We start from the raw sequence: 27,854 nt of genomic DNA, 5'->3' as shown, positions 1-27,854 counted from the left end.
AATGTCCTAGTCCATTGGGTTCAAGAACAATCTCAGATGTGTTCCACAATCCAAACCAGCCAATCATGTTACGCCCGTACATGTATATACCAAAATCCAGCACAAGACTCCCGAACTTAGAGTGTGCACTCAATCTAGTCCGTCTAGTCCCGAGTAATTCTCTTGTATTTTGGTCATTAATCCACTGGAAGAAATGAATTTTGATTGGCCCGTTGGGTACAAGGGCCAAGGCAGATGAACAAGGACTCATAAGGTATCCATGGATACACTCTGCCACGCAAAGAGTTTACTTGACTGAATTTAAATCCGCTCGCAGCTCACTTCCTAACACTGGACTAGATAAGTATCTAGGCACGGAGCCCAAACAATTAAGTTGAAAGCATTCTCATTGCCATTCTGCCCGCTAAGTTATGCTAAAAATCAACTTGATAGCAGAAGAACCACAATCTCCAATCCGACCCGCCGACTCAAATCTTCTTCTCCGGCGCAATCACACTGACATCAAGGCCATTCTCAGTGACCGAGATAGGCCACGGCTTCTCATCGACCGAGACCTTCTCCACCTCCGCCTTCGCATTCCAATCCAGGAGCTGCTTGCACATGCCCTCTAGCGTGGTGAGTGGCGGGTTATACCCTAGCCCGCCATGCTCGGGCGCCTTTCTTGCCCGCGAATCCTCTGCAATACAATGCACGTCCGCAATGGCAAACAGCGAGGGCTGGATCTGGGACAGGTTGCTCCCTAGTTTGGGGAGGAGCCAAGGGAGGTACTTGTATTGAATCAAGACGTACGCTTCGACTAGATACGAGAGCAGGAAGAGCGGGATCGGGGGCACGTCGGGGAAGGCGACGGGGGTCTTTGAAAGAGTGACTAGCAGTGTGTAGATGTCGGCGAAGGCGATGGCTGGGTTTGGGTCTGTGACAACGAAGGATTGGCCGCCAATGTTGGGGAGGGAGGAGTGGGGCTGGCCTTGTTCCAAGAGGCGTTGTTCGTAGAGCAGATGTGCGATGGAGACGTTCTCGGCGTTGACGAAGCTTTGGATGATGGGTCGCGTCCAGCTTTTGTGGCTGTTAGTATTCCGCCTTTTCTCCTTTTTGTCATTCGAGATAGGACTTACGTAGGATTGCTGCCGTTGCGCAGGTAGACGCCCGTGATGGACATGCTCGCGTCGCTTCCAATTCCATAGATACCATTGGCCGGTCGAATGCATCCCGTGCGGAAGTTGGATGAAGGATCGTCCGCTTCGCGAATAATCCGTTCTGCTTCGATCTTGGTCACGGCGTAGTTGGCAAAAAACTCATGGTGGGACTGCGGCACTTGGGCATCATCACTGAGGATCTGCACAACGCGCTGCGGCACCTTCGCCCACGGGGCAAGCCAGAAGTTTGGCCGGTGCAGAGTGATTGAACCTGAGGATGTCGAGACGAGACACGAGGCACCGGCACTCTTGGCTGCATTCAGAATGTTCCTCGTGCCCTCTACATTAACCTTGCTGCACAGCGGCAGGAATGTCTTCAGACGTTCCGCCGGACGAATAATAGCCGCAGTATGGAACACGGTCAAGGGAAGTTTTGCGACAGCCATAGACCATGGTTGATCAAATGCCGTGGTGACTGCCAATTCATCGGTGATGTCGGTCTTGACATAGCCCACACCGCGGCCAAGGACATCCTGAGTGGGCGTGAGAAGATCTAGAACGCGGACCGCAGTAGGATCTTCCCCACGCGCGAGTAGATGCGAGACAATCCAACCTCCCACTAGGCCTGTTATCATTTGAGTGTTAGCCCGGTGATTCTTTCGCTTTGTGGCTTCTAGTTTCGCTTCTGCCGTCTTGCATTCTAAATTGCATGGTGATTGGAAGAACGCACCGGATCCACCCACTACCACGTATCGCCGTGACTGCTTGGGCGGGATGCTCTTGTTGACGTCGACAGGGCTTTCCTCGTTTTTTCTGTATGCTTCTTTGACCTCGTCAACTGTCCAGCGATGTGGAGAGAACTTGCGCGCTTCCTCGGGGACGACTTTCATGGCTTCGTTGACATGATACAGATAGAGCACAGCCAGTCCCAGCGCGGCGGAGACCAGTATGAAGGCCATCTTGACAGGTTCAAAATCTGCCAGGAGGCAGATCTTGCTCATCCCTCGCACCGGTGGTTCAGTGAACCAGTCACACATGAAGAAGCTATGACGATGCGACGTTGTGGTTTGTTTGGAGGCTTGTCAATGCGAAAACGCGCCGGTAGCGTTGCAGCGATCAGCAAGGTTCTGGGTGGTGGTTGGGATGGATGGACGACCATTGAAAGCAGAGAGAAGCCATTTTGAATTGCCGTGCATTTGATTGCGCTCTCCAAACCACCACGATTTCTTGATCAATCTCGTCGCAATGGAGTCTGCGGAGGCTCGCTTAGAACATTAGGCGGCTCGGTTAGAGTAAACGAGGGCGATGCTGCGCCGTGGTTGGCCAGCGAATCCGCCGTTGGGCATGACGGAAGATGATCATTCAACTAGGAGTGGCATTGCGAGGAAGGAAATTGTTTATAAGGATAGGAAGTCATGGCATCGCTGCCTTGCATCAGGTGATGACTATCATTAATTGGTGTCCATTCGTAGTTCATGGGATCTTCAACCAGGAGGATTCTTCGCGCTTGCTGGGATTCCTCGCCCCGGAATACTTCCTCTCTCGGCGTTCCCCCTTTCACACTTTCCCATCTTCACATTTCTCCACACGCATCTCCCTTCGGACAGCGTGATTTGATCGTCGATCACCAGTTGCACTCAACAATCGGCCTCGTCTCGGGCCGCGACTTTGGTGTCCATTGTCGCCCCAACCGCCCCCGTCGGGATGTCCGCTCACCCGACTTAAGCTGCGCAGGCTATGAGCTACTCGCACAACTGTCCGAAACGCAGTCGCCAAACCTTGGCGCTTCCTGTAAGATGGAATTAACTATGTGACTGCAGCTCAGGATGGCGTATTCGGCAAACCGGCACGAGCCTCTACGAAAGTCTAGTGTCCACTTTGAACTCGAAGATACTGAAACGATTATCAATCCTGAAGCATCACCTTGACACATCTATCAGTACAGTCTCAGTACAGCATATTGGATATACTACAAGACTATCGATGGAGCTATGCCCCTGGGAAACTCGGCCTCTCTATCTCGAGTCCTTATGGCATACTATAGCAACAGCAGTTCCAGCAGTGGCCCCCATCGGTCTACTCGCCGGGCATCCTGCAGGCAGTGTCCTCCCCGGGCAATAGTCATGGCTATCCTCGGCGTCGCAGAATTACATACTGAATAATTAGGCTTATCGCTGGCGCCCCACCCGCCGTGGGCGGAATTTTTCCAAGCTGTTTTGCAAGTGCTAACGCATCTTGCGTTGAAATTCCGCCATCTGGTTCCGAATTCTCGAAATTCTGATCTGAGATTCCGTCCGGAGTACATGCACTCATTCCGTGGCTTGCGCCGCACCACTTGACACACGAAGCTGTCTCTTTTTTCTCCTCCTCCCTTCCCATCACGACCCACCACTGATTGCCTATTGTCTGTTTTTCCGGCTGGGTCCGTCAAGCGTGAAGTGCGGATCACCACTGTCTGGGGAATCCCCTGAATCTCCAAATTTCTGTAATACAATAGAGCACGCCCGCCAGCTTCAAAGTCCCAATCCGAATCCATATCCCGGGAACGCAAAGCCACCTCTCACGAGCTCCATAAGCGCCGTCCCGTCTATAGACGGAGCGGAATCTGGTGGAATTAATCTTGTTTCACGCTGCTCGGTCCGTCGTCCGAGCTTGCAGGGATGTCGTCGCAACAATCGTCTAGAAATTCTCACGATAAATGGCCCAAGAACGCTTCGCGTGATACAGATTCGATTGCTGAGTCTGTCTCTTCGGCAAATACCCAAGCCGACCACGATGCGCTAGACAAGACCCTGACGACCCGCGCATCGCGCGTCTCGGGCCATATGTCGCTGTCGGAACGAGTCACCACCATCCCGACGAATGCAACCTCGGATCCCAACTTCGAGGTCGACTGGGAGGGCGAGGATGACCCGACCAACCCGAAGAATTGGAATCTGGGGTACAAGGCCATGGGGCTGTTGTTTCTGTCCTGGAATACATTGGTTGTGTGAGTTTGCAATTCCAGTAATATCCGAAAGATTGGACTAATATATTCCCCCCAAAGGGTGCTTTATTCCACATCTTATACTTCGGGTGTGACTCAGATTGGCGAGGAATTCGGCAAATCCGAGACTGTCGTGACGCTGGGATTAACATTCTATCTAATCGGTCTCGCCATCGGATCAATGTTCATGGCGCCGCTAAGCGAGGTCTATGGCCGAAAACCCGTCTGCGTCGTGTGTCTGCTGGTCTTCACGGTGCTGATCATTCCCTGTGCCCTCGCGAAATCAGTCACCACCCTGATTGTGGTTCGATTCATTGCCGCCTGCTTTGGTAGCGTCATGATCTCGACTGCTCCGGGTATGGTGGCTGATTTGGTGGACGAGGAGCACCGTGCTTTGGCTATCTCCATCTGGAGTATTGGACCCCTGAATGGGCCAGGTTCGTATTCAACTTCTGTCCTCGGCTGTTCGTCGCTCATTTCTCATAGTTGTGGGCCCCGTCATTGGAGGCTTCGTCACACAGTACCTTGGCTGGCGCTGGATGGACTGGATTGCGCTCATTCTTTCAGGGGTCGCTCTCGGCTTTGCAGTCATTCTGAAGGAAACATATGCGCCCACGTTGTTGCAACAGAAGGCCATACGCCTGCGGAAGGAGACGGGTGATTCACGCTGGTGGTCTCGCTATGACCGCAAGGATCCTTTGTTCCAGATTCTGAAGCTGAATCTGAGCCGACCGTTCGTGATGGCTGTCAGCGAGCCCATCTGGTAAGACTGGGAGAACCGACTCCGTTCTGATAGTACCACAGAGGCTAACGCACATGCAGCATTTTCTGGAATATCTACGTGGCCATCGTGTACGGTATCCTGTACCTTTGCTTCGTTGCCTATCCAATCGTTTTCCAGGACATCCGAGGCTGGTCCCTGGGCGTCTCAGGTCTTGCATTCTTGGGCATTGGCATTGGAGTGCTGATCACCATCGCCTGTGAGCCCCTCGTACGCCGCATGATCAACATGCACAAGAAAGACCCCGAAACTGGAAAGGTGTATCCCGAAGCTATGGTGTCGTTCGTGTGCATCTGCTCAATTTTGATTCCGATTGGCGAGCTCTGGTTTGCCTGGACTTGCGCTCCCGCATCAATCCCCTGGATCGTACCCTTGCTCGCCGGTGTGCCTTTCGGTGCTGGAAACACGGGTGTCTTCATCTATGCATCCAGCTACCTCACCGGAAGCTATGGCATGTACGCTGCCTCCGCGCTGGCGGGAAACTCTGTGATTCGGTCTATCCTCGGTGGTGTGCTGCCTTTGGCGGGCTCATATATGTATGACAGCCTGGGTTCCAACTGGGCTGGTACACTCTTGGGACTGCTGGAAGTTGCCATTGTGCCGATTCCGTTCGTGTTCTACAAGTACGGACATCGAATTCGACAGAAGAGCAACATGATTACGCGGATGCAAGAGGAGAAGAAGAAGCTGGAGGGCAAGCGAGCGCAGAGAGAATTACAGCTGGCCAATGCTACGGTTAATGGTGAGGAGAAACAGCCTGAGGCTGTGTAGGTCTCTCAGGGCTATTGTTCCGTTTGGGTTTCTTTTGGTGTATCACGATACCACATCATCTTTGCATTGGAGGTGTTTCAAAGGCATTTAGGAGTTGCATCAGCCACCGAAAAGTTTTACATGAGCGCTGCATTGATATACGCGATGTACATGGCCTAGCTTCGCTAGCAATCAATTCGTCGGTTGAATACCTAGGTAGGTAATATCAAGATATAGGTTGTCGTTGGTAATTTTTTACCGTTGACGATCATCCCGTCAAGTGCATGCGGCGCTCCACATCCTGCGCGTTGCGTAGAATGCGCTCGTATTCACCCAGTTCGATAGCACCAGCGGGAAAAGCCATTATCGCCTCAACATAAACGGGGCGAGGGGAGACTTTGGTGAATATTGTAGCAGCTGGTGTTTGGCTCGATTCCTGTGAGCTCTGCTGGGTAGAGGAAAATGAGGACGTTGGTACTGTGCTATCGCGGACATAGCCCAGCACATTCAACCATGAGCCCACTCGGAGCTGCTCCGAGGTCACATCCTCGAGGATGGCATTGATGTCTACCGCGACCGTGCTAGGATCTGCTCTGCTGCGAGGATAGTTGTGTTCCAGTATTAAATGGCCCGCATTCACATTGTATTGTTGTACGCTGAGGGTGGTCGGTTAGTATATATTTCTCCAGGTCGGCACTGAGTAGGATCGTGATTGAGACGCACCAACCCAGGAAGCGAATCTTGGTGTCTGATGGCAGCGACGGGAGATCATAGAGAAAAGCCCGTGTTGAAGGACGCGGCCCGTTCATCCCTGGCACCAAGAGCGAGGCAGAGAATCAAGTCCAACGGCGACGGCCGAGCTGGAGGCGCATGCACCACGTGACCGCTATCGGGCGATGTCATAATCACAATCGCCGCGAGGGGAATTCGCTCCCCTCCAAGCTGGGCTCATCACAAGACAACACTAGATCCCGCACTCGCCTCGACTGCCACGTCCAACCTCTCAACGGCCTTGACCATCGGCGCCTTTGGTCATTTCCCCTGTTCCGAAACTCTTTGTTATCATTTCGGGTTTGCCTGGAGCCTACCCACCTCCGTCAGACAAGCCGCATTCGCTGGGCGCATTACAATCAATCCCCTGCATTGCCAGTGCTGCCTAACTGGCACTGACAACAGAACCTTCTATTAGACCCAATTCCCCCCCTCACAACAACTCACCACCCAATATGTGGTCCTGGTTCGGCGGTGCTGCCGCTCAGAAGCGGAAGGATGCGCCCAAGAACGCTATCCTACTTCTCCGCGAGCAGCTGGACATGCTACAGAAGCGGGAGAAGCACCTGGAAAGCCAGATCGCTGAGCAAGATGCTGCAGCACGGAAGCATGTCAACACAAATAAGAATGGTACGGTGAAACCCGCTCAACTACAGCCGCGCTGTAGCTAGGAAGTCTTATTAGCGGAGCGAACTCGACTAACACCTTTTTTTTTTTTCACTCTCTCCATAGCCGCCAAGGCTGCACTTCGACGAAAAAAGGGCCTTGAAAAGAACCTCGAGCAGACATCAGCGCAAATTGTCCAGCTGGAGCAGCAAGTATACTCGATCGAAGCCGCGAATATCAACCACGAGACGCTGCAGGCGATGAAACAGGCCGGCGCGGCAATGGCACAGATCCATGGCGGAATGAGCATCGACAAAGTTGACGAGACAATGTACGTGAGCCGCGGAAGTTATCTCGGCGGATATATCTGTGCCTGGGATCCGGGTTGCTGACGACTGACTGTAGGGATAAACTCCGGGAACAACACCAGCTCAGCGAGGAGATCGGCCAGGCGATCACCAGCGTTCCACTGGGCGAGCAGCCCGACGAAGAGGAACTGGATGCCGAGTTGGAGGGACTGGAGCAGGAGGCGATGGACGAGCGCATGCTCAATACGGGCCCCGTACCGGTCACCAGCCAGTTGGACCGGTTACCAGCCGCGGGCACTTCGGACCGTAAGTCATCGCCAATATCAAGCCCGCGGCTCCGTCTTCTGCTGGGACTGATGCTAACTACTTCCCAGTAAGCAAGGACAAGACAAAGACGGCCGAGGAAGACGACGAAGAGGCCGAGCTGGCCAAGCTTCGCGCCGAAATGGCCATGTAGGACTCGGTACCCTGTGCCTGATGCTTGTCTTTCACATCTACTCCCGTCTAAACCCCCCGCGCATTTTGCCATTTTCTTCCTGGTTGGATCCCTGTCTCAGTCACATATTCTATGCATTGGACGTCGTTTTTTCCCTCGCAAGCAAGCCCCGTGTCTTTCTGTATTCCGGCGCCAGTTTCTCTCCCTTTCTATACATTTTCAACGTGGTCCGTTTCCACTTCGCTCGGTGTTTGGTGGAAATTCCTCCAGTCTGGGGTCTGGGTTGGGGTCTAGCTCGGCCTGACTATCTTCAAACCCTTTCCACGATTAGGTCCAGAGGTTTTTCGTGATTCCTTTTGCTTTGCCCTCTATAATCGGCCTGTTTTAGATGACATCCTCGGCCATGGCGCGATGAGCTATGATATCCACGCGGATTCCAATTTATTTGAAGCTTAAGTAAATCCTTTACATTGAGTGGGAATAGGTAGAATCCCAGTGGACCTTCCGATCCACACATACTGATCAGCCTTGCCGACCAACTGCAGTGCAAGGGATAGAGTCTTGTTACACAGAGACAACAAAGTAGTGTTGAAAATTCATCATGTTGTTGTATCGCAGAGTATCCATTCGACATCGAAGACCCCCTGGAAGATACATTGGGATGCAGAAGCACCTTGGCATAAAATTCAAGCTAACGTCAGAAGAAACAACTCCCATGGCATTGACCCGCCATAACCGATCACCCAGACCATGCTAAACCCCTAAATTTCGCCAGGAAACCAGCTATTACAAAACGAGAGAAAAAGAAAAAAAAAAAAAAAAGGTATCCTCCCACGGAGAGTAACTCCATTTGGAAAGTCGTAACTCAAGCCCGCTTCGTCCGAGAGGCGAGCGGCAACACTCCACACTGCGTCTATGGGTACCACGCGTAGCTCTTGAGAGGACGGGATCGTGCGCCGTCTTGGGCTTCGGTGGACCACTTTGACTTCCACTCTACTTCTCGAGCAGCGGCGTCGAGGAGGGCTTCCTTGCAGTCATCGGGAAGCATGGCGATGATCTCCGGAGTCATGAACTCGGGGTGGGTGGGATCGGCGACGCTGACGAGCCCGTTGGGACCGAGGTTGCGCTGATCGCCGTCGGGACCTGGTATACCCATATTCGAGTACGGCGGAGATTCATAAACAATGTCCTGGATGACGTAACGGCTGGATAAGGAGGCTGGGACGGGAGGGAAGATGGTGGAGGGCTTTTCGTCGAGTTTTTCGTCAATGGTGGCAGGTTCAGTGGTATCTTGGTCGTTAGATTGGGTGTCAGTGGTAGTGAATCCCTTGTTGGCGAGACTCAGCGAAGACATTTCGGTCATCAGCTCTGCTGTGCTGCGTGACTCTGGAGGAGGAATGCGCTCATATCGGACGTGGGTGGGCTGCATAATCTGGGGGTATTGCATGGTGTTGGTGTGGACGTCGTAAATGCCTCCCATGGTTGCGCGACGCATTTCGACAAGCTTGGAGTTAAACGTGCTGTGATAACGTTAGATATGCGAGCCAAGGAAGATCGATTCATGGAGTGTACTTACCTTGCCGCACGGGCGTGCTCAAGCATCCAGTTATCATCGGTGACAGGCACACGCCGTTTCTTCAAATCCACTGGCTTACCACCAACCATCGGGACGGACGGAGCATTGTTGTGGTACACACTACTCGCCCCATGCCAGGCGACGTACTGGTTTCGGTTGTATGGTTCCCCGGGAGGTGGTAATTTGTCTTCCGGCACCGCCAGCTCACCTTCCACATCGCCGCGTTCGCGGGCAGCTTGCTCATCGTAGTCGTCCAGGATCTTCTTGCCCCCAACCACGATCTTTGCGCCGAACTCACGGAACACCGAGCGCGCAGTAACCACACCAATGGCCCGACCCTTGTAGGAGTGAGGGATGATGTCTCGCTCAATCAGGTCGCGCTTAGCATCGTCATCAATGATAATCTTGTAAAGCATCTTGTGCTTCTGGAAAAACAGGTACGAATCACGGAAACCAATGCAACGCGCTGGCTCGGTGGACAACATGTAAAGACGGTCGTCACGGTTGAGAATGGTGAAAGTACGGACTCGATACTCGCGTCCGCCCTTGAGATGGCCATTCTCGTCGACCTTGGTGTCTCCGACCTCATTGGGTGGGAGTGCAACTTCGTCATGAATCACATCCATCATGTTTCCTTCTTTGTCGATGGGGACCTGGGTCATATGCGACGGACCGCGGTTACGCGCCCAGCGTCCTCCACTGGCCGCGGGGCGACCTCTGCGTCTCTTGACGGGGGTTGTCACTCGAATTGGTGTCTCTGGGCCGTCCGGCGCATCCCAGTCCGGCGGGCGATTCTTGGGTGGGCGACCAATGCGACGCTTGCGCGGGATGGCGGATTGTCGACCACCAGTGTAAGATGGCGTGTCAGCGCCTTCAATTTGAGTGCTGTCGTCTGCAGCAGGAGTCGCGGCACCGGTGGCTTCGTCGTCTTTTGATTCAGCAGGAGTTTCGGCGTGGGCCACGGTCTCGGCTTCTGGGCCCGCACCCGCCTCAGCTTCCACGTCCGGATCGTTGGCAGCAGATCCGTTGTCAGATGCGATTGGAGAAGAGGGCTGCGAGACGGGAGGATCTACCATTTCCTCATCGGAGACATCGGGGAGCGTGGGCACATTTTCTGGGGGTTGTTAGTCGCGCGCATTGACAGGGGCTGGCGAGGAACAAAATGGACTGTGAAGGAAGAGCTGAGAGGATAGAACATACTCATTGACTTGGCCGCTGCCTGGGCGGCAGCCCTGAGCTTGCGAGGCATACCGGCGAATGTTGGTTGGAGTCGCGATGCGGAACGCAATGACCGAAATGGGAGGATTAATTGGAGCTGTTTTGCTCCCATCGGATTAACGATCGACCGGATATCCGGATATTCTACACGTGACTTGATACAGTCCATTCAAGCCTTAGGCATAAGGCACTACGGCACTAAGGCAGTACACCTGACGTCATTCTCCTTGTGCGGGGCCCATGTGCCACGGATCATCTCGGGGCAGACCACTCCAGCAACCCTCTCCATTGATCAGCAGGCTGCTGCTTCCCAGTGATTCTAGACCTCTGTCTCAAGTACTCCTGTTGATATCATCCGGGCCAACGGGCCAACGGCTCTTGTGGTTGCACTACTCTTGGTCGTTGGACAGTGCGGAGGTACGCGGCACGATGAGCTCATATCCCGACTGTGAGGGGCTCCCCCAAATGCTCACCGGTCGGTTAACTCACCGTTCTGTCCCGATGCTTCCAAAGAGACCGGAGAGCTAAGCTCCGGGAGCTGAAGGTGTGCCTGTTCTCTCCTGCCGAAGTACAGGAGCTTCGACAACCATAGTTCATCGCCCTGGTCACATTGGGGAAAGGATTCAATAGATCTACAGTCACAGAGAAATCACATGCAGCATCCCATCCACACCCGGAGGATTGACCCTTGCACCAAGCTAGAGTATCGGCGCAAACCTGCTTTGAGTAGAAGTTCATTGCTTGGAGCATCACAAAACCATCACAACGTGCCGCATGCACCCACGATATTCTGACGAGCATGGTGTAGCCGCGGGCGTGGCTACAATTGTAGGCCACTTCCAACCAATTGGCTTTTGAAATCATTCCAGAAAGCATTTGGGGGAATTCTTCTGCATCAACACCCCTCTTTCCCTCGACAGCCTCGGGAGGGCAGTTGGCTGCATGGCTGCCGATCGTGGCACAACCTGGCTGCGGCTCGCAGATGACCAACGAATTGCATGCCACCTTTGGTCTTCTGGTCGAGCTAATGTATAGGTAGGCATGCGCCATCGTGCAGACGTCTTTTGGAGGGGAGGGTGTCAACCAGGGCAGCCCCATGCATCGACACCCATCATGCCGTGCGAGCTGGGGGTGGCATCCCGGTGCCCTACGAACGAGTCCTTGGACTTCTTTTCCAATCGCCCCATTTGGCAAAGCGAGCAAGATGGTTGCCGATCCTCTCCACCCTAGGAGGAAGAGCCAGTGCAGGTGGAGGTCGTACCAGCAGGAAGCTCCAACAGCCATGCCAGGTCGTAGCAAGCTTGGGCCTGTGGCACGTACAGTACATCGCCCATGCACGTCTACGGCTATTCCGTCCATAAAACCAGCTTTCCAGCCCGAGGAGCTGGGAGCCCCAAGGGCGCACGCCCCATGACGCAGATGGTGGAGATCCGTCAGCATACCTCCAGCCATCGGCCTACGTTGCGGATTTCCTCTGCCATTTCTTGGCCTTCTCTTTCCGTTTTAGTGCTCACCCCTCGCCGCTTTTTGCTCACTGAGCGCTCTCTGAGTAGAACTGAGCACGCCTCTGAGCGGCCTAACCTGATCAGTGAGTATCATCTAATCCTCATCTAAGTAGCCTGATCCACTCACTGAGCCTTATTTGAGCGCCCTGATTTACTTACTGAGCAATATCTAAGTGTAGGGGTAAGAAGCCTATAGAAGCAACCTCAATAAAATATAATACCCTAGCCTTATTGTCAGACTTTGTAGACCACTCGACTAAAAGAACACTTAAGCGTAATCTTAATCAAGTTAGTCATACTTAGTCATATCCAATCAGGATAGCTCAATCTGACACTTATTGTTACAGAGGATTAGGGATGGAATAGAAGAACCCTATTTCCAATGCTTATTGCCCATGTGGGAACTTGGAAGCTATAATATAGAACCTATATTATCGATCACTAGGAGTTCGAATCGATGACGAATCGATATCGTCCCCTGGCGGTTTAGGTAGAAGAGAAGTCCCCTAGGTGTCTCTGAGTTAGATTCTATAAGGGTTAAGGTATATAGATTAATTTATAAATAAAGATTAATATATTTCTTTATTTCCTAATTATATTATCTAGTTATTTTTAGTTACTTTTTAGATTTTTTTTAATCTATTTATTATCACTAATTTTACTTAGGAATCACCCTATAGGACTAATTAGTATATAATATAGTATCTAATATCTATATATATAATAATTATATATGATTTATTGATTATAAACTATATATATTGGTAGAAGAAGTCCTAGTTAGGGATAGCTTTATTCTGGCCTAGCTAATTATATAATAAGTAGTCTTTTTATCTTAAGTAGTATATATATATACTAGGTTTCTATTTTAATATCTTTGTCACGCACCAGCCGATCGTCCACTGCTGTGTTAGCCTTGCTGCCTCAAAGGTGATACTTCTCTTGGTAGCCATAGTCCCTCCAAGCTTGCTTATCTCTCTGTACCACTACCACCTTGGCCTTATATGGGCTTAGAGTCCTTAAGGTGCTTGTCCCGAAAGGTATATTGATCAGGGGCGCTAACCAAGTTAGTCATTTAGGGATTTAGTATCACTAAGTGAGCTCCTAAGGTTGTTAGATGTTATTAGGGGTGTTAACAAGGTGAAGTTAAATAAGAATAAGTTGTATTCTAATCTGGTTATTCTAAGTGTAATATAAGATTAAACGCGAAGAACTAAATATATATTAGTGAATAAGCGTTTTTATATACCTAGTCTTTTATATCCTTTAATAAGATTTAATCTTATCCTTTCAGTGTATCTATCCTATTCTCCTAATAGGATTGTCCTATTTCTCTAATAGGATTGTCCTATTCTCTTAATAAGACTAGTTATATAATCTATTTATTACCTATAGCCTAAGGGTTTTAATTATATAACTTCTAAGTTAATTAGTTATCACTTCTTTATTTTTATATTTTAGTATATTACTAATACTAGGTCTATAATATTATCCCCTCCTTTTAGGTCTTTATCTTAAAGACTCTTAAATATAGTAGCCCTTATTAATAAATAACCTTTCTTTTTATCCACTTTTTGCTATATTCCTTAACTATATCTTCCTCTAAAGTTTTTAACTGTAAATTTTATTAATTAATTAAATATAAAGGTTTTAAATCTTTTATCCTTTATTTTTACTGTATTTCCTTTAATTAGACCTATATTTAATCTAGATATTCTTTCTATTATATTAGTTATATCTATATTAATGGTTATATAAAGTGTGATATACCTAAAAAGTCCTTCTTTAATACTAAATAGTATTATTTACTCTAGTTTTAATTATCTTTTAATAATAAAGAGGAAATTATCTTTACTAAGCTAATATATTTATATAAGTAAAAGAAATTACTAAAAAAATATATAAATGATTTTATTATATATAAATATAAAAATATTACTAAGCTAGAAAAGCTTAAATATTAAAAAAATAAAGAGTTAGTTTATCTTAAAAAAAAGTATCTTAAAGCTGTTTATTAAAAAGATTATTCTATAAAAAGTATTTATACTATAAATAAGTCTACTCTATCTACTATCTATAATCCTAATAAGATCTTTATAGCTATATTAAAAAGTTCTACTCTAATATAATTAATTATATCTATTAATTTAATAAGTCTATTAAATTAGACTAATATTGATTTTAATGCTTTCTTTACTTCTATCCCTAAAGTATCTTTTTTACTTTTTAGAGATACTATTAAACTAGTTAGTAATAGCCTATTAGGTTTAAAATAGGTTCCTATATATTTTCTAAGGTAAAATACCTTTTCTATTTTACTAAAAAATATTGTTAACTATTGATTTAGCTATTTTCTAGAATAGTTTTAATTTTATATTTATTTTCTATATTTTCTTTAATTTTAATATCAGTAATAATCTATATATCTTTTAGCACTAGTTTTAGTAATAATATATAGAATATTAGATAAATTCGCTTTATATTTTTTAGTAGTTTTAAGCAATAATTAACTAATCTAATTTTTTCTTTAATTATAAATAGCCCTAGTTTCCAGTAATTAAGCTTTTTACTTAGTTGCTTAGTTTTAATATTTTATTATAGTAGATAGACCTTTTCCCCTTTTTTAAGGTTAGGCCCCTCTTTATAGTCTTAATTATAGTATATCTTTATTTATAAATTAAGAAATTTAATATCTTTTACTATCTAAAGTTATAGCTATTATATACTAATTATTAGTAGTTATACTGATTCTATAACTATATATTTACCTCTTAGTTCACTAATTAATATAGGATTATACCTATAATTAGCAAAAAATAGTAATTTTTTTATTATTAAATATATTATATTATTATATATAAATTATATAATTAACAATAGTCCTATCTAGTTATCTTACTAATAGTTTATATAATATTATAGGTACTATTTTAGTATTTAGTTTACTTATTCTATCTATTTATTTATTTATAGATAATAAGCTATTAAAAGTCTATTGTAACGGGCCTATACCTGATATGGATCATATGAGGCATATGCCTACACCCATATAAAAACCCTCGCCTGCTGTAGATAGACTATATTTCCTTAAGATTAATATAAACTATATATTGGCCTAGTCCTATTGAATTAATTCAGCTATAGCCTTTTATATATATTAATCTTCTGATCTTTGATTGTTAAACTGCGAAAACCAATAAAAAGCCCTAGTTAAGTCCTACTCCTAGGCTTATAGCAGAATTACCCCTAAATCACTAGTAATTTAGCTATAATAATAAAAATACTCTTTATACTTACTAAGAGTCCCTAAGATATATTAGAAAAGCCTTAGAAGGACCTTTATCCTAGGTATATAGTAGAAATCTACTTAAATCCTTACTAATTTAGTTTAGTAGAAGATCTTTTATATTTACTAAGAGCCCCTAAGATATATTAAAATATTTTATATTTATTATAAGTTTTTAAGATATATTAGAATACCTTATATTTACTAAGAGTCCCTAAAATATATTAGAATACCTTATATTTACTAAGAGTCTTTAAGATATATTAGAAAAAACCTAGAAAGACTATATCTTAGATATATAGTAGAAGAACTAAAAATTATATAAATTAATAATAAATCCTTAATAAACTATAATAAAACCTTAGTAGATGTGAAGGGCTATAGCCGAATTAATTCAATAGGACTAGGCCGACATACAGTTTACATTAATCTTAAGGAAATGTAGTCTATCTGCGGTAGGCAAGGGTTTTTATGTGGGTGTGGGCATATACCTCACGTGATCTATATCGGGTATAGGCCTATTATAGTACCCCCCTCCTTATCTTAACTAGATAGAAGGAACAATAATATCACTATCAGCATTAGATCAATACTGAATAGGCCTAGGAACTAGCCTAAAACATCGCTTATACTTATCCAGTATAGTGTAGTCTTTTACTATATCTATACTCTTCTATATTGTCTCTATATACTCTGCCTATTTAACTAACACTTCTACACATCATCCTCAGCTAATTTATTGTTCTTTTACTACTAAGATCTCTTCCACTTTATATTCTAGTTCACTATCGACCTTAATTAAAGGAGGTTATAAATTATTAATAATTTATAATAAGAATAAGTCTAATACTATAGGACAGATTAACTCTATATAGAACACTAGATATATACCTAATAGTATATTTAGGTATATAGTATATAGTAATAGGATATCTTTAACTATATACTATATATATAACTAATCTAATTTCTTTAATAGGCGCTAAAAATATATATTCTATAAGTTTAGCTATACTTTATCTCTTAGCCAATAAATTAGCACTACTTAGTGAGCTTAGTTTAACTACTCTTACTGCTTCTTTTATATAATCACAATAGCTAACTATATCTAATTAGTAGCTTTTTATAGTCAATTCACAAATAATTTATTAATATATACTAATACTATATCTTAGAGGATATTAATAGTCACCCCTTCCATAATTAAAGGGTTAATATAGTAGCTATATATAAAAAAGAAAAGGGATAAACTAGTAAATATAGTATCTTAGTTATTAATTACTATTATAATAATTAGCAATAAACTTATTTAGTTATCTTATATATATATTATAAATACTTATATTATCCTCTTAACTTCTTAATTTACTTATTCTATTACTTTATCTATCTATAGGTAAAAAGCAGTTAATAATTAGCACTAAATTAATAGTCTTTTATAAACTCTTTACTAGAAAGCTCCTATAAACTATAGTCCCTAATTATTTATTATCACTAATAAAAAACTATAATATATATAGAAGTATATTATAAAGGTTTTAGTAACTTACTCTAAAGTGATCTTCTATATTCTTACTAAGATTATACCCTTTATTAGCTAGTCTATAATAACTAATAAGTTTATTACTTTATCTTCACTTAATAAAGAAAAATCTATAATAAAATCTATTAATATTTCTACCTAGATTTATTAAGGAATCAGCAGTAGTTTTAATAATCTATACTTTATATTATACTATACTATATTTCTCTTATAAATTATATAGTTCTTTAGAAATTATTATATATCTCTTATTGTACTTAGCTAAAAAAACTATTAAAACAGTATTAAATAGATTATATCCTATCCTAAATAGCTAGTAATATAAAAATTATAAACCTTCTAAATAATTCCTATCTATAAAGGCTCACTATCTAGAATCTATATATATTACTAGAAGTATAATAAGCTATATTTATCTAGATAATATTTAGATAGGCTTATTTTTACTCCTATTTCAGTAGTAATTTATCAATCTCCTTTTTATAGCACTTCTAAATAAGCTTAGTAGATATTATTAGTCCTTTTTACTTACTATTATTTTATTTATATTACTAGTTTATTAAATATTAAAATATTCTTTATAAAATCTATTTAGGCCTCTTTATTATAATTAATCTAGTTAAGCCTTACTCTATTTATATAGATTAATACACTTTTAAAGAGTTTTTAAAAGCAATTTAATAACCTTTTATTAGTAGTATTCTGTAGTATATCTTATCTATAATAGGATAGAGTATCTAGTTATAATATATATTTTCCTAGTTAATAGAAAAGATTAAAATTAAACTTATTTATTAAATCTACCTATTATATCTATTATTTATTAAGATACTATACTTAATTAAAATAATAGAGGTTCTTATAGTCTATAATAATAGTAAATTATAAGACTATCTTTAATTTAGGCCTCTATTCTTATAGAGTATATATAATTATAAATAGTTCTTTATTATAGATCTTATAGTTTAATTTAGTAAAAAAGAACTTTTAAGATATAAATATATATAGCACTAATTCACTATTATTTTAGCGCTAAAATAATATAGCTTTAATCATCTATCTTAATATATTAGTTTTAATAATTATTTTATAGTCTTCTTTAAAATATACTAAAACTAATATAGATATAAATAACTTTTTTAGTTTAGTAAATACTTACTAATACTTTTTATTCTATTAAAATAGAATATCCTTTTTTATTAAATTTATTAATAAGACTAATAAAACTATAAACTAAAAAATAAATATCTAGTAAAAATTAGTAAATCCTAAAAATCCCTATATATTATAGACTATCTATAAAACTTCTTATATATAAATAGCTTTTATCTTCTTTAAGTTAATATAAATACCTTCACTAATATATATAATAAATCTAAGATATCTCACTATTTACTACTTAAACTCTAACTTCTTAATATTATACTATAACCTAGTATCTTTTAACTTTTACAATATTTTACCTACTTTTTAGCAGTAATCTATTAATAATCTATTTAAATATATAATAATATTATCAATATAAATAAAAATAAAGTTATTAAGATACTTTTACAGTATTTAGTTAATAAACTATTAAAAAGTCACTAGTACACTAGTGAGTCTAAATAAGATAATATTCTATTTAAAAAGGCTATATTATATATAAAATATAGTCTTTTACTCCTCACTTAAAGATATTTAAATCTTATAAAAAGTAATAATAATATCTAGTTTTATAAACTATCACACTTTAAATATATTCCTTAAAGTCTTTTAAATTAATAGTAAAGGGTACTAATCCTTTATACTTTATTTATTAATCCTTTAGTAGTTAATATAGAATTATATACCTCCTCTTAGTTTCTATACTAATAGTACTAAGGCTACTATAGATAATTTACTTATATAAATAAAATTCTTACCTAAGAGATCTATTAATATCTTTCTTAAATATAGCAGTTCTTCTTTATTTATACTATATAAAGGACTATAGGATAGTACCTCTTTAACACTATTTTAGTTATATTTTAATAGAATCTTATAGTTAATTCTAAGCTAATAAAGTAATAACTTCTCTACTAGCTACTAACTAAATATATCTAGCTATAGCCAATACTACTTTAGCAATTTTTCCTTTAAATTAATAAGTTTCTTAGATTACAGAGTATAATTAATATTATCTAATATAATCTTTTTAATCTATATATAATCCTATTATAGATTATTATTAAATAGCTATTAAATTAATATAGCTATTACTCTCTTTATTTTTAACCTTTTTATTCTAACTAATCTAATTATATTATCTTTTCTATTCTAGCACTATATTTTCTCACTTATCTTTATAAAAATATCTATATACCCTCTTTATAGTAAATATATTCTATTTATATCTTTTATCTAAGATACACCTAAGATTATAGTATCTATTTAGTCTTTAATAATATAAGTAAAAACAGTTCTTTACTAATAGCTATAAATATTAATATTAAAATATATTATATATATAATTTAACCTTAATTTAGCACTACTATATTAAATTATTATAGTTATATTAGTATATATAAGAGATTAAAAATCTTAATAAATTTTCTATTTATAGTTATATAACTTAAGCAATTTAAGTTAATTAAAGTATTAATAAACTAAATTTTATTTACTCTAATATTAACTAAAAATAGTAGTTCTTCACTCTTAAATAGTTTCTTAACTCCTTTTCACTCCTACTTATAGCTAAAAATAGAAGCTATTTATTTTTTAACTCACTTTTTTTAGTAAATAATACTTCTTCTATACTACTAAAATTATTAACTTTTTTAATAGTAGAATATAACTTCTTTATATAGTTCTTTTATTTTATTTTTAGTAGTTTATTATCAGTATTTTAGTCTTTTAATAATCTTTTAACAATATAACTCTTTTTTAATATATAGTTAAGGTTCTATACTAAAAGGACTAAATATTCTACAATTATATAGCTATATTTACTATATTATAGGTATCTTCTTTTTACTTAGTAATAATTAATTTCTTCCTCACTAATCTATTTAGCTTACTTAGGTTAATTAGTTTTACTTTAAAAATAGTTTATATATAATTTAATATAACTTATAGAAACTATTAAGATCTAATCTATCTTATCTAACTTTAATTTATAAGATTTATCTAGATTAAAGGCTTCTATATCTATATTAATCTTATATAAATAGCTAATTAAGCCCTAAAAGATTAAAGATATACTATAATTTATAAACAATCTACTTATTATTTAGTTTAAACAGCTTAACAGAATTTATCTCTTCACTTTATCTACTTAATCTAATATATCTATATCAGTAAACTCCTTCTCTAAGCAGAGCAAGAACTTTAAAAAAGAAGCTCCTTCTAGCTAGTAAAGTTAATATAATTATCTAGCAGCTTATACTTAAATATTTAGGTCTCTATAGATCTTCTCTAGATACTTAAAAAGATTATTTAGTCCAGCAGTATTTTAGTAATACTTTATAAATATTCTATAGTTCTTCTATACTAGCTTTTCAAGATAGGAGAATATATATATAAACTAATTATTTAGTGATCTAATAGCTTTACTATTAACTACTAGCTTATTCTCTATTATAATTCTCTAGATTAGCTAATTATTTATACTTCTTATAAACAGAATAGGGTCTAGTAGATAGGCCCTTAGTTAGTATTATAGTGCTTCTAGAATCAGCACTGATTTATCAGGAGTTCTATTTATCTCTAATACTAGTTTATCACTCTTTTCTTCCTATTAGCTTATATTCAGCTGTTAAAGTATTTCTTTAAGGTACTATATCTTTTCTTCCTAAATAATAGTATACTGCTAGTGCTATTCTATCACTTATTCCTATACACTTATTAAGTATTTAATTATATATCTCTGCTAAAAGATAATCTCCTCTATCTATAAAGACGTCTACTAGGGTTCTATTATAGTTTATTAAGGATTTATTATTAATTTATATAATTCCCAGTTCTTCTACTATATACCTAAGATATAGTTCTTCTAGATCTTTTCTAATATATCTTAGGGACTCTCAGTGAGTATAAAATATTTTAATACATCTTAGGGACTCTTAGTAAGTATAAGGTATTCTAATATATCTCAGAGACTCTTAGTGAGTATAAGGTATTCTAATATATCTTAGAGACTTATAATAAGTATAAGGTATTTTAATATATCTTAGGGGCTCTTAGTGAGTGTGAGAGATCTTCTACTAAGCTAAATTAGTAAGGATTCAAGCAGGTTTCTACTGTGTACCTAGGATAAGGGTCCTTCTAGGGCTTTTCCAATACATCTTAGGGACTCTTAGTGAGTGTAAAGAGTATTTTCGTCATTATAGCTGAATCGCTAGTGATTCAGGGGTAATTCTACTATAGGCCTAGGAGTAGGACTTAACCAGGGCTTTTCGTTGGTTTTCGTGGTTTAATGATCAAGGATTAGAAGATTAATATATATAAAGGGCTATAGCCAAATTAATTCAATAGGACTAGGCCGATATATAGTTTATATTAATCTTAAGGAAATATAGTCTATCTGTAGTAGGCGAGGGTTTTTATATAGGTGTAGGTATATGCCTCACATAATCCACATCAGGCATAGGCCCGTTACAGTAGATATCTTTATAGATAAAGGAGATTATCTTTTAATAAAGATATATAATTAAATACTTAATAAATATATAAGAATAAATAATAGAATAATATTAGTAATATACTACTATTTAAAAAGAAAAGATATAGTATTTTAAAAAAATACTTTAATAGCTAAATATAAACTAATAAGAAGAAAAGAGTAATAAATTAATATTAAAGATAAATAGAACTTTTAATAAATTAATATTAATTCTAAAAATACTATAATATTAACTAAGGGCCTATTTATTAGACCCTATTTTATTTATAAAAAATATAAATAATTAGCTAATTTAAAGAATTATAATAAAGAATAAGCTAATAGTTAATAGTAAAGTTATTAGATTACTAAATAACTAGTTTATATATATATTTTTTTATCTTAAAAAGCTAATATAAAAAAACTATAGAATATTTATAAAGTACTACTAAAATATTATTAGACTAAATAATCTTTTTAAATATCTAAAGAAGATCTATAAAGACCTAAATATTTAAATATAAGTAGTTAAATAATTATATTAACTCTGTTAGTTAAAAAGAGCTTCTTTTTTAAAGTTTTTACTTTACTTAGAGAAGGAGTTTACTAATATAAATATACTAGATTAAGTAGATAAAATAAAAAGATAAATCTTATTAAGCTATTTAAACTAAATAATAAATAGATTATTTATAAATTATAATATATCTTTAATCTTTTAAAGCTTAATTAGCTATTTTTATAAGATTAGTATAGATATAGAAGCCTTTAATCTAGATAAATCCTATAAATTAAAGTTAGATAAGATAAATTAGACCTTAATAGTTTCTATAAACTATATTAAATTATATATAAATTACTTCTAAAGTAGAATTAATTAATCTAAATAAGCTAGATAGATTAGTAAAAAAGAAATTAATTACTACTAAATAAAAAGAAGATACTTATAATATAATAAATATAGCTATATAATTATAAAATATTTAGTCTTTTTAGTATAGAACCCTAACTATATACTAAAAAAGAGCTATATTACTAAAAGATTATTAAAAGACTAAAATACTAATAATAAACTGCTAAAGATAAAGTAAAAGAACTATATAAAAAAATTATATTTTACTGTTAAAAAAGTTAATAATTTTAGTAATATAGAAAAAGTATTATTTACTAAAGAAAGTAAATTAAAAAATAAGTAGCTTTTATTTTTAGCTATAAATAAAAGTAAAAGAGAGTTAAAAAACTATTTAAAAGTAAAAAATTACTATTTTTAGTTAATAAGTAATTTATTTATATAGATAAAATTCTTATCTAAGAGGTCTATTAATATCTTTTTTAAATATAGTAGTTCTTTTTTATTTATACTATATAGGGAACTATAAAGTAATACCTCTTTAATACTATTTTAGTTATATTTTAATAGAATCTTATAGTTAATTCTAAGCTAATAAAGTAGTAGTTTTTTTATTAACTACTAACTAAATATATTTAGCTATAGCTAATACTGTTTTAGTAATTTTTTTTTAAGTTAATAGGTTTTTTAGGTTATAAAATATAGTTAATATTATCTAATATAATCTTTTTAATCTATATATAATCCTATTATAGATTATTATTAAATAGCTACTAAATTAATATAGCTATTGCTTTTTTCACTTTTAACCTTTTTATTTTAACTAGTCTAATTATATTATCTTTTTTATTTTAGCACTATATTTTTTTATTTATCTTTATAAAGATATCTATATATCCTTTTTATAGTAAATATATTCTATTTATATCTTTTATTTAAGATATACTTAAGATTATAGTATTTATTTAGTCTTTAATAATATAAATAAAAATAGTTTTTTATTAATAGTTATAGATATTAATATTAAAATATATTATATATATAATTTAACCTTAATTTAGTATTACTCTATTAAATTATTATAATTATATTAGTATATATAAAAAATTAAAAGTCTTAATAAGCTTTTTATTTATAGTTATATAATTTAGATAATCTAAGTTAATTAAAACACTAATAAACTGAATTTTATTTACTTTAATATTAACTAAAAATAGTGGTTTTTTACTTTTAAATAGTTTTTTAACTCTTTTTTACTTTTATTTATAATTAAGAATAGAAGCTATTTATTTTCTGATTGATTTTTTTTAATAAATAACACTTTTTTTATATTACTAGAATTACTAATTTTTTTAATAGTAAAATATAACTTTTTTATATAGTTTTTTTATTTTATTTTTAGTAGTTTATTATTAGTATTTTAGTCCTTTAATAATCTTTTAGTAATATAGCTTTTTTTTAATATATAGTTAGAGTTCTATACTAAAAGGACTAAATATTCTATAATTATATAGCTATATTTATTATATTATAAATATCTTTTTTTTACTTAGTAGTAATTAATTTCTTTTTTATTAATCTATCTAGTTTATTTAGATTAATTAGTTTTACTCTAAAAATAGTTTATATATAATTAATATAGCTTATAGAAACTATTAGGATTTAATCTATTTTATTTAATTTTAATTTATAGGATTTATCTAGATTAAAAACTTCTATATCTATACTAATCTTATATAGATAGCTAATTAGGCCTTAAAAGGTTAGAGATATACTATAATTTATAAATAATTTATTTATTATTTAGTTTAAATAGTTTAATAGGATTTATCTCTTTATTTTATCTATTTAATCTAGTATATTTATATTAATAAACTTTTTTTTTAGATAAAATAGGAACTTTAAAAAAGAAGCTTTTTTTAGCTAATAAAATTAATATAATTATTTAGTAGTTTATATTTAAATATTTAGGTCTCTATAGATCTTCTCTAGATATTTAAGAAAATTGTTTAGTTTAATAGTATTTTAGTAGTGTTTTATAAATATTTTATAGTTTTTTTATATTAGCTTTTTAAGATAAGAGAATATATATATAAATTAGTTATTTAGTGATTTAATAATTTTATTATTAATTATTAGTTTATTTTTTATTATAATTCTCTAGATTAGCTAATTATTTATACTTTTTATAAATTGAATAGGGTTTAATAGATAGGCTTTTAGTTAGTGTTATAGTACTTTTAGAATTAGCACTGATTTATTAGGAGTTTTATTTATTTTTAATATTAGTTTATTATTTTTTTTTACTAGTTTATATTTAGCTATTAAAGTATTTTTTTAAAATATTATATCTTTTTTTCCTAAATAGTAATATACTATTAATACTATTTTATTATTTATTCTTATATATTTATTAAGTGTTTAATTATATATTTTTACTAAAAGATAATTTTTTTTATCTATAAAGATATTTACTAAGGTTTTATTACTATTTATTAAGGATTTATTATTAATTTATATAATTCTTAGTTCTTTTACTATATATCTAAAATATAGTCTTTTTAGGTCTTTTCTAATATATTTTAAAGACTCTTAGTAAGTATAAAATATTCTAATATATCTTAGGGACTCTTAGTGAGTATAAGATATTCTAATATATTTTAGGGACTTATAATAAGTATAAGGTATTTTAATATATCTTAAGGGCTTTTAGTGAGTATAAAAGATCTTCTACTAAGCTAAATTAGTAAAGATTTAAATAGGTTTCTATTATATATTTAGGATAAAGGTCTTTTTAGGGCTTTTTTAATACATTTTAGGGACTCTCAGTAAGTGTAAGGAGTATTTTTATCATTATAGCTAAATTATTAATGATTTAGGGGTAATTCTGCTATAGGCCTAGGAGTAGGACTCGACTAGGGCTTTTTGTCGGTTTTCGTGGTTTAATAATTAAAGATTGGAAGATTAATATATATAAAGGGCTGTAGCTGAATTGATTTAATAAGACTAGGCCGATATACAGTTTACATTAATCTTAAGGAAATATAGTCTATCTGCGGCAGGCGAGGGTTTTTATGTGGGTGTGGGCATGTGCCTCACGTGATCTATATTGGGCATAGGCCCGTTATATTTATCTCCTTAAAAATTAAGTAGATATATCTATCTATTCTATATATACTATCTAGGGCCTATAATATATAATTTAGGACTAAAAGTCTATCTACTTCTATCAGTAAACCTATACTATTAGATTAGTAAAGCCTTATTTAGCCTTAGATATTTTTAATCTATAGTATTAGTAACTAAAATATATTAATACTAAAGCCCTAACCTATGATATTTGTTTATTTTGAATAGCTTGGATGGCTAGTAGGATACGCCCCTCTTGCTTAGCCTTTTTTTTTGGCCGTTTCGGGAGCGATTTAGTGGCATAGTGGGTGGATGAAGATAGAATGGTGGCGATCGGGAGGTGATTTTTGGTAGGGTGGCAGCTCGCTTACAGTGACAGCTTGCTTATATATTACGTTAAATTGGTGCATTGGGGATAGTTTAGAGAATTCAGACACTGTTATCTTTCCTGCATGGCTATTGGCTAGATCAGAATCACCTGATATCCCTGTTCCGACAAAATATTTCCCTTTTATATAGATTAGTTCCCTCTTTCCCTTTCTCTTCTTCTCTTTAGATTCGAACTCTTTGTTATCCAGTTGACTTCTCTGCATCGACCTTCTTGGTATGCCAGTAGACAGTCCGTGACAAACACCCTCGTTAGGTGTTGAGATAGGTAGTTATGATGTTCTTGTTGAGGTTACTATCAAAAAGTGGGAACCCCATCTATTTAAATGTCCATCGCTAGTCCCGCCATAAGCTTTAACCACCGTGATACTCAATATATTCAATTTATATTATTTATATCTGTAGAAATTCATGATTATTCATGAATATTTATATTCCTGTCGGATCCCTAGTCCCGGGTGGTGAGATCAGATAGGAAGTCGGTTAAGCCTTAAGTGGACCTATGCAATCTTCGGTCTAGGACGGATATACCCAGAAGAAACCATCCTCAATAAGGCCTGCGCTTTTAGGGGCTGATCACTTCCCGAGGCAGCAGCCGAACCATTCTAACGGCTCGTTAGGATCTTGAGAAAGGATCCAATGACGGCAGAAGGCGCTCGGAGTACTATTGGCCTCTCCTGGAGGCAATTTAGGACGAAGGAAGGATTTGTTCCATCCTCCTCTTCACTCTTAACCAGGAACTTGATGCCTTCTAGGGGAGGGGAGAGAAAGGAGGGCAACAGAGAGATCCCCACCTCATGATACCAATATCATCGAGGCCACCATGGTAGGCCAGGTGGGTTTCTTCGCTATACTAGCCGTAAACCTTACTTTAGTAGAGACCTATCTATAGAAATTCTACTTGCTGGATATAGCTGTGAGGCAAATTTGAAACGAAGGAAAGGCCGCGTTGTGATTTATATTAATTTTCGTTTTCAGCTTTTTGCTTCGTAGGAATATATGCATGACTCGATACATCCGACCAAGACAAATAAAAACATAAAGAACAGAATCCTGAAGGAATAGTTACTGTACATCTTTACTGATAAACGCCCGATACTAATGTATTAATAACTGGGGAATCTATTTAATACCTTGGAGAGTCTCTTCAATAATATTATCTTGGAGAATAATTCACCTATACCACAATTCTATAATCATTATAGATAAGACAGGGAGACTTTGGTACAACTTTCCGAATCTCGCATTCTCTTTTTTTGCCACTTCATTATATATTCTTTTTTCGTATAGGGGTCTATTCTATACGTGCTTTTTTCACTCCTTTTTTCACTCTTGACATCTACTTCCTATGCCCAGTTGGCCCTCTATCCAACCACCAATACGCACAGCCGAACCTCCCTTTCGAAGCGTCTTCCAAATATCCCAGATGGCGGCGCAAAGCAATATGTTATGGATCTATCAGCAGATATAGTTCCGCCCTTCCTCGATTATATAGGGTATAATAGCTATAGATAACTGTACTACCTCCCAACCTCTGGGGGGCGATTTGTGGTCAGTGTGAACGGGCTTAGAGGATGCACTGTGGTTATTATTATCTCCGAAAAAGCAGTCTACACGGCCCATCTCTAGGAGGTGCCTCTCTTTAGAGATATAGATGATAACGACACACTTGAAGAGGATTTTGAGGAATGGGGATATAAGCCTCTGGTCAACGGGATGGCCAGGACTCCTAGTCTGAAGGACCTTGTCCAGCATTGGAAACCTTTCTATTATCTGAACAATCCCCAGGTCTTTGTGGTGACACCCAAAACTCCCCCGATGTATTGGATGTGTGTAAACACCGAGCTTAGATATCAGGCTATTGCTGAAAAGCTTGCGTCTAATCTGGGTAACTTGGTGAAGGGTTCTGCCAAACCGCGGGTGATTGGGTATGATCAAGAAGAATATGACAACCCAATGCAGCC

General features: G+C 37.2%; 5 protein-coding genes across 5 annotated transcripts; 2 read left to right on the top strand and 3 right to left on the bottom strand.

Moving 5' to 3' along the window:
• Positions 1–467: 467 nt before the first annotated feature.
• Positions 468–2,095, bottom strand: N7459_004926 (putative 3-beta hydroxysteroid dehydrogenase/isomerase family protein; the record flags this gene model as incomplete). Its single annotated transcript, XM_056944110.1, has 2 exons — positions 468–1,065; positions 1,116–2,095. The coding sequence occupies 2 exons, from the start codon at positions 2,093–2,095 to the stop codon at positions 468–470; spliced, it is 1,578 nt and encodes a 525-aa protein (XP_056800993.1).
• Positions 2,096–3,796: 1,701 nt separating this feature from the next.
• On the top strand, positions 3,797–5,674 carry N7459_004925 (MFS transporter; the record flags this gene model as incomplete). Its single annotated transcript, XM_056944109.1, has 4 exons — positions 3,797–4,125; positions 4,183–4,559; positions 4,609–4,885; positions 4,945–5,674. The coding sequence occupies 4 exons, from the start codon at positions 3,797–3,799 to the stop codon at positions 5,672–5,674; spliced, it is 1,713 nt and encodes a 570-aa protein (XP_056800992.1).
• Positions 5,675–5,921: 247 nt separating this feature from the next.
• On the bottom strand, positions 5,922–6,462 carry N7459_004924 (nuclear telomere cap complex subunit Ten1; the record flags this gene model as incomplete). The annotated part of the gene is made up of 2 exons (XM_056944108.1): positions 5,922–6,309; positions 6,377–6,462. 2 exons carry the CDS (start codon positions 6,460–6,462, stop codon positions 5,922–5,924), a joined length of 474 nt encoding a protein of 157 aa, XP_056800991.1.
• A 417-nt stretch (positions 6,463–6,879) lies between these two features.
• On the top strand, positions 6,880–7,795 carry N7459_004923 (ESCRT-III subunit protein SNF7; the record flags this gene model as incomplete). The annotated part of the gene is made up of 4 exons (XM_056944107.1): positions 6,880–7,054; positions 7,157–7,361; positions 7,436–7,644; positions 7,713–7,795. The coding sequence occupies 4 exons, from the start codon at positions 6,880–6,882 to the stop codon at positions 7,793–7,795; spliced, it is 672 nt and encodes a 223-aa protein (XP_056800990.1).
• An 892-nt stretch (positions 7,796–8,687) lies between these two features.
• Positions 8,688–10,599, bottom strand: N7459_004922 (Chromatin-remodelling complex RSC SWI/SNF subunit Rsc7/Swp82; the record flags this gene model as incomplete). The annotated part of the gene is made up of 3 exons (XM_056944106.1): positions 8,688–9,294; positions 9,351–10,464; positions 10,551–10,599. 3 exons carry the CDS (start codon positions 10,597–10,599, stop codon positions 8,688–8,690), a joined length of 1,770 nt encoding a protein of 589 aa, XP_056800989.1.
• Between the last annotated feature and the right edge of the window lie 17,255 nt (positions 10,600–27,854).

The sequence above is a fragment of the Penicillium hispanicum genome (genome assembly GCF_028827665.1).
Source record: "Penicillium hispanicum strain IBT 35686 chromosome Unknown utg000004l_segment0_segment0, whole genome shotgun sequence".
Taxonomy (NCBI): domain Eukaryota; kingdom Fungi; phylum Ascomycota; class Eurotiomycetes; order Eurotiales; family Aspergillaceae; genus Penicillium; species Penicillium hispanicum.
The sequence above is the reverse complement of the archived record's forward strand: the minus strand, read 5'-3'. Positions and strand labels throughout refer to the sequence as shown.